The 8,029-nt window shown below is 35.6% G+C and overlaps 1 protein-coding gene across 1 annotated transcript; it reads right to left on the reverse strand.

The window, feature by feature from the left end:
• Positions 1-314: 314 nt before the first annotated feature.
• LOC145048421 (uncharacterized) lies at positions 315-1,317 on the reverse strand. The gene is made up of 2 exons (XM_078996894.1): positions 1,206-1,317; positions 315-1,112 (listed from the first exon to the last, which is right to left on the reverse strand). The coding sequence occupies exons 1-2, from the start codon at positions 1,211-1,213 to the stop codon at positions 530-532; spliced, it is 591 nt and encodes a 196-aa protein (XP_078853020.1). The 5' UTR covers positions 1,214-1,317; the 3' UTR covers positions 315-529.
• Positions 1,318-8,029: the final 6,712 nt, after the last annotated feature.

Raw genomic sequence — 8,029 nt, forward strand, 5'->3', positions numbered from 1 at the left:
AATGCATATTTGTGGATGCTTAATTAGAGGCTCTCACACTACAAGTATTTTAAGTTGCAAGAAGGATTGGGGTCTGTATTATCAAGATTGAAAAAAAAAAAAAAAAAAAAAAAAGGTTATGGTTTGGCTTACGTTAATGTCAAGACTTGAAGGTGGATGCATTGAAATTTAGTTTAAAATCAGTAAACTTACGTTGCTTGATTTTTTTAGCCTATTGTGTTTTCATAAAGTTCATTGTCGTAAGTGGTATAGCAAAGTAATATATGCATATGCAGGTGGAGAACTACTAATCCAAAATACATAAACTCAAAAACTGAAGCAGTAAAAGTGGATTGTTGACATGAATAATCAATGTCTTCTTATACAACACAGCATGTTTGATGTTTCAGTTCCAATTCGTGGTAAAACAAACAGAACAGAAATTGAAGCTGAATTAACTGATATGGGTCAAATTTCTTTACATAAACCCATCAAGAAGCAGCTTTTCAACTTGACTATTTTTCTGGCTTAATCGAATTGTTGAAGCAATTCAATGTAGAAAAGCATAAACAGCAGTTGAAATATAAACCAAAAGAGCAGAAGTGACCAGTACAATCATGGAAGCAACTGCATTAACAGTCGATCGACTCCCACAAGACAACATCCCCAGTCGAATCTCGATCACATTCACCATCGATAGCATCAAGAACAAACACCCCATCACTGATCCAACAGCCGATCCAAGCATCCCAAACCTCAACGCTTTCAGATTAATGTGTGCCCTAAAAGCCTCATCAGCATCCTTGCTATTCAGCAGATTGATGGCGAGTTTAAGACCTTGAGCGACGAGAGACGAGAAGAGGAAGAAGCTAAACGATACAACCTCGAATACCAGAAGCTTCTTGGCGACGGAGATGTCGGCGTCGCAGGCGGATCGGTTCTCAAGGCTGCGTTGGCCGGGAGTGGTGAGAGAAAGTCCGACGAACACTGCGATTGTGAACAGAGAGTTCACGTTTACGAGTCCATCGAGTGCGGTTACGTGAATGCTCGTTGTTGATGTTGATCGTGAAGATGATGATGAGATCCTCGTACCGGTTTGTTGATCGTAGTGATCTTTTGTGTGGCCATTAAATCTGTAAACGATTTGAAAACAAATTAACACGAAAACAATCGAAATACGAGTAATTGAGACAGAAATCGAGAAAGAGGGAGATAAAAAAGCTTACTCTGCCATGGATGAAAGCTTGAAAGCTCCGATTCATTAAGGAGGGGTTGCTTTTGGGGTTTTGTGGGTAGAAGAAGGTATCCTGGAGTGCAAGTTTAGCAACTAAAGACAATTATTGGGGTTCGTTTGATTAAAACAGAACTTCTGGGTATTTTGTGCAAACATTCTAAAGTTTGATTATAAAAATCACACTTAGCATATTCTTAGTAAAACATACAAAATAAATAATTTAAACATAACATTTTTTTTTAACTTAAAATTTATTAAACTTAAAATAAAAATACAAGACACCAAAAAAACATAGAAATTCAAATTACAAACTTAAAAAAAAAATAATAATAAAAAAAAAAAAAACATAGAAATATTAAAAAAATGACAATAAAATTAAAAAACCTAAACTAAATGTTATTTTTTTGCAAGCTTCTCTTTAGCTTTTAAAGTCATTTCTTGTTCGCGTCCCGATAACTCGGTTGTGGGCAGAGACGTTTGGGTTTTGAGTGTTTCGTTTGATATTTTTTTGAGCTTTTGGGTTGGTGGAGGAAGCTATTTTTTCAAAAAAAAATTGAATGGTTTGAGTGATAATTTGAAGGTTGTGAAGTAAGGTAAAATATGTGAAAGATTTGTATGTATTTAAGGTAAAAAAGAGGATTTTTTGGTTTTTTTTTTTGAAAAAATAATCACATTGACCACTAATTTCCTTATCCCAATACATCCTCCAACGTCTCTCTCCTCGGCGAATAGTAGCCGAATTGTCGAGTCAAGCTTGGCAAGCCGAGGGTCGGCACAGTGTTTGCTGAGCTTGCCGAGGTCTTAGCGGAGCCTAACCGATTCCACTGATGGGTTTTGGTCATAAGACATCCTATGTGCTCATACAAACCCTAATGCTTGGATCTAGGGTTCTCTATTGTACATGCTTTGAATCCAAGACTATAAACCATAATTCTAGTATTCAAATAATCATATTAACATAAGAATGAGTTTATAATGTTACCTTGATTATTATGTAGCAATAACAATCCCAAATCTCCTTGTATTGACTTTGGAAGGCTTAGAGTCACAAGTGTCACTCCTCTAATGGTTCACAAACACCATAAGCAAGAGGATGAAGAGGAGAGAGGATGGAGGCTGCCAAAAACGTGTGTAAACCCTTACAAGAACATTGGCCACGTTTTTGAGCCTTAAGGGGTCTTTATATAGTTGGGCTATTAGGGTTATCTAACAAGGAAACCCTAATTTGGATGCTTAAGCCCTAAGCAACCCATAGACTCCTTTAATTAAGCCCATGGACGATTTCCTTATGGGTTTCCCATTAGAATTCGTCCATCCCTTAATACAAGGCAATCCATGGCCCAAATTGCAATTATCTTATAATTACAATTCCAGTCCCTTAAGTTTAATTAATCTCTTTTAGTCACAAAACTAATTACCAATTAATTATTGACTAATATTAATTAAACAATATGATTTCTCCTTTAATATATTATTCCCATAATAAATCATATTTAATCCTTACTCTCCATAATTCATCCTATCAAGTTGCTTTGGTGAAGGCAACCCAAAAGGACCATGCACCATCGGGTTAAGTACATACCAAAATAGTTATGGACTTAGACACTAATCCAACAGTCTCCCACTTGGATAAGTCTAACAACTATTCTGCGTATGACTTCAGATCCTGATCTGCAATCGTAGCTTTCCAAAGCCGCTGTCAACTCTGATCCTATCAGATACGCGTGTCCTTAGATAAGGGATCATATATCCCTCCATTCTAGATATCATATGAGATATGATTTCAAATCATTCTCTTTGTACTATATCTCGATTTCTGATTTATGACGACAGACTAACTGAACAAATCAAATTAGTCCTAGCCCGGCCGAGCATTTACGTATGTCATCACTAAAACCATCGAGGGGCCCAAAGATATCGCTTCTATCCTACCTTGGATAAAAGGAACGGATAAACTTTGATACAATGCTTGCTTGCACTCACTCACCGAATTACACACAACAATATGTTTTATAACACCAAGTTACTGGTGCGTTTACATATTATAAATGTGCAACCGATTAGCAAGATACAACTCACACATCTCGGTTTGAAGAATATAAGATGTTATCGTCTCACTAATCACTCGAGATAGTGATCCAAGTGAGCGTGGGTTTAATCCAATGCTCAAATCATATTCATAAGCACTCATGAACGTTGCAGCAAACATTTGCTTATATCTAATACTCTTTTAGACAATCCACACACCAATTCACGACAGTCTTCATTCATATCTACTTCCAACATATGAACGACTGTGGCCCGTTTGAATAATTCGATTATTCTTAATAAACTCAATTATTCTGGAAGTCAAAACATGCAAAGTGAAACACAAGAATAATACTAATCCCATATGGCCTCAAACCTTTGAGTATAAACAAAACACGTTTTATTTATCACCATATCGATTACTCATTATTTGTCGTTTCGGGTAATCAACTTTTTACTTGAATCATTACACTTGTCCCATGCTCCTAGCATGCACACAATGTTTACCTATGGTTCTTACTTTTGTGAAATAGACAAATTGAACACATTTCCAATCATTCTCATTTTACAACTCCAAATCCATTTTCTTAAGTGTAAGAATATCAAATTCTTGTTACTTATAGAATATACTAGATTCTAACACTTTATGCAACGATCCTTTTGTAATGTCACTGCACCAAAGTCTCAAAGACTATTGCCAATGATATTACAAAGTCCTCTATCGGAGATTGTTACAAGACAATTCCTTAGATATGATGTCTCTCAATCAAAGTACATTTCTTTGAACATTCTTTTGCATAAAAGTTTCTAATCTAGACATAGATTTTCAATATTTACTTCCTAATATGGACACGCTTCCATATTTTCCATATGACAACTCATTTCTTAATAGAATCTTATCTATTCGTAATGATGTCGATATTGTCCATCCAATATGGAAACATTTCCATAATTTCCAATACTATACTTCCAACTACTCACAAGCGACCAATCCTCGTCGAACTTTGGATTGTCCTTTGATAGTTGTTTAATTATTTTAGTCTAAACCGATTCTAGTCCCTTTTCCCTCTAAATGCGCTAGACATTTGGAAAATTTTAGAATGGTAAAACATTAAATCATTTGCAATCGATCCTATACTCGAAGCGTATGGGACATGATGCATAATGTTTTATTTGCTATGTTCTCAAAATTCGAATTGTGAAGAGGAATGCCGTAATCATAATCGAAATTTTAAGAACACACTATGTACCCTTGACTAAATTTATTAACATTCCACAACCTAATCCTTTAGATTTGAAATGAAGCATAATATTCTCTCCCTTAGTTATAGCAAAACAACTTTATAACCCTTACTACTTTGCAAGGTTTAACTCTTGTTTTCTATAATTAATATTGCCAACTATGCAATACGTGCCTTAATAATCATACAATCATAACATTTATGCTCCCACTATCATGATGATTATTATAAAACATAACACTTATGCTCCCACTAGCTTCGACATGTATTCATAAACATCTTAACTTTCAGAAAAACAATACTTATTGAATTTCTTAAGTTCATGTTTCTAATACTTAGTGCTTTGATAATCTTTTATCAAGGCTTCTTGAACTTTTACACCTTTGCCTCTGATAGTTGATATGTGTGTCTAAACAATTAAGACTAATTGCCAAACTTCACAATTCAAATTATGGAAAGGGATACCGTAACCATGATTGAATTCGAGAATGCAATTTTACAATCACTATCTTTTAAAATGTTTCTTAGTGAAAGCATTTCCTCACAATCATTTTCATGAAGGAGGAAATCTTATGACACTTAGATTTAAACGGTGTATGTGTTCCTATCCATGTGAATTTGTTAAAACTAAAGTTTACGACAAATTCAAACTCATATGGATCGAACTTCCTTAATCTTGATTTCTTGCCTTATGGTAGCACAGCTGCCCACCACGTCTTCCAAGTAGTTAAGCAGCTCACCTTTTCCTATCAATGTACTTTCCATTGATCAAGGTCCTTGCCTTTTATGCATTCAAATGAGAACTCATAGGACTCACATGCATAATTAACTCGATTGGATTGGCACAGAAACAAAATAATGTCTTCACGATAGGTTGTAAACCTCAACTCGTGTGCTAGTGATGATCAATAAGGTTTATTTGATTTGTTCTTGAAACCTTTCAAGACCATTAAGACTCCCACTGACTCCTTGACATATAAGATTGTCTTGTCAATAAACATTTGTTGACAACCAAATATTCAAGAGTTAGTGTAGCTTTTATCAAAACACTTCATAAATTGGTCCTAGTTGGTCTTTGTCTTATCCAAGACATCACAATTTTCCACAATTGATGAATGTTATAAACCTTCTTAATACTAATCACTCAATGTCACAATCTTGACTTTAAGACTTGTTTTGGAACGAAGTATGATTGACTTCTTGATTTGACCATTTCTTCAATCTTTGATTCCTCTTCTTGGACATACAATTGTACCAAGACTCATTAGAGGATCAATTGAGATATGGTTCTTAATCGTTAAGACCTATCATAAAGCATAAAAGCTACTCTCCCTTCTTCTTAGAATGGAGAAACTCTTATCTTTCTGCCTACTTGATTCTTCTTATTCGTTTTACTATTGATCTAAACTCTTTAATCAATTCAAAAATTACACTTAATCTTGTAAGTGTAATCATATTTACTAAGCCTTTAGTAAATCATGACGAATATCTTTGTTACTCTTATGGTGAACTTGATCAACACACAACTTTGTGTACTCGATCTCCTAGTCCTTCACATGACACTTTGTCAATGAATTAGTCTAATTTCCAAATACAAAATTTCTCATTCATCGTGCATCCACGTTGCATGATTCCAAGTTTCTGTCCAATTTGAAACTTGGGCGATGAGAAACTCTCCCTATTTGGTAAATTCTCGACATTTCCATAAATAACATAACTAAGAATCATATCCATTCGTTGTAGAAATATTCAAACATCAATTTTCACATAACGATTTCATTGCAAGGAAGTAAACAAATAAATAAATAAGTCAAACAAAATTTATTTTATTTATAAAAGCAGCGGAAAAACATTTGTCCTTACAATGCAAAATCCATTGAAAACTATGTAAAAAATGAAAAAATTTTAACAACTCTATCATAACTATCTAAGCTCAAAATCCAATCATCAAGTCCATGCGATCAAGATCCATCTCTTGTGATTAGATTCATCTTGCTCTCTTATCAAGCTTCCTTTCTTTTCACCGATCCTACAAAACATTCAAATGTAATCTTATCACATCATGTATTAAGAATCAATGAATAGGAACTTAATGGAGTTAGATAGTGGATTCTTACCTAAAGCGTAGTCATACTTTTGACTCTCCCATCTTTTAGATCTCTTAGGTAGATAGGGCAACTTCGTCTCCAATGCCCCTTCTCTTGGCAATAAAAGCAAACTGACTCTTTTGGAACAACACATGGAACTACCTCAGACATCGCCTTTCTCTTATGATCAAACTTTTCGATCATTGCATGTCTTTCATTGCCATTGTCTATATCCATAGAGGTCTTGAAGGCAGATTCACCAATCAACTTTGCTTTTCTATTGCGCCAAACCATTGTTGATTCAGCAGCAATAAGCATGTAGGTGAGATCTATAAGTGTCACGTCGTGGTTCATCATATAGTACTCTCTTACGAACTCACTATACGAGTTAGGAAGTGACTGAAGAACCCAATCAACAATCATCGCTTCACCGACAACGGATCCCATCATTCTTAGTCTATCAATGTGTGACTTCATCCCTAAGACGTGTGCACACACCGACTTGCCCTCTTTAAGTTCACTTGCCAAAAGGGCTTGAGTGATATTGAACCTTTCAATTTTACAATCTTGTGGGTTAGGGAGAATAATTGGAGGAGGAGGAGGAAGTGAAGCATGATCTCTTGTTCCTCGATCGAATCGTGGAATATCATCTTCATGTGGAATGCTTGTTCCACGGGACTTGAGAAGACTATAGTTGTCGAACTTTGACATCGGGAGAAAACGAATTCAAGTTAGTTGATTGATTGAGTCCTTGGTAAATCACCCAAATGAAATCCCAAGGCTAGGACCCAACACAATATCCTACAACTCGGGAGAGGGATGCCGTAACCCAAATTGCAGAACATTTGAAGGTAAGTGAATGACGATTCACTAATTTCCACCATGAAAAACGAAAAAGAAATTTAAGTTTCAAATCTATGAAAACTCCTAGATCCTTTGAGATTCATTGAACATTTCAATGGCATGTTTAAATCTCGATATGCCCCTCTTGTTTGTGATTGGGATGCCGAGGATCACAAAGCCGGTGTGAATAACCATGCAAACTACATGATGCCCTCACATGTTACAATCACCTATTCGATGTACCGGTAAACCACACACGCTCCACCGAACTATGACAAACATTGATTCACCCTTTGCTACCTTTGCTTAGAACCATTTAGTGTGCCGATAAACCACACACGCTCCACTAACGTCTTCGCAAGGGCACAAAGTGTAATTTCATGGAATTGCATCAATTCACTTTTGCCTAAGTAACTAAGATTGGGAATTTGAAAAAACATTTAGTTACTTTGTATTTCATTATACTTATAATGGAAGGTTTCGTCCTATCCTACCCGTTCAGCTAACGACCCTCCACTAGTCAAGAGTGCGGTGGGTAAGAGTGGATACCCATTCAATCGCCATTTTATAGGCAATTTCCTTAAACACCCTTTATAGACCAGCTTCGTGAATGAGGC

The sequence above is a fragment of the Lactuca saligna genome, chromosome 5 (assembly GCF_052625555.1).
Source record: "Lactuca saligna cultivar CGN05327 chromosome 5, ASM5262555v1, whole genome shotgun sequence".
Taxonomy (NCBI): domain Eukaryota; kingdom Viridiplantae; phylum Streptophyta; class Magnoliopsida; order Asterales; family Asteraceae; genus Lactuca; species Lactuca saligna.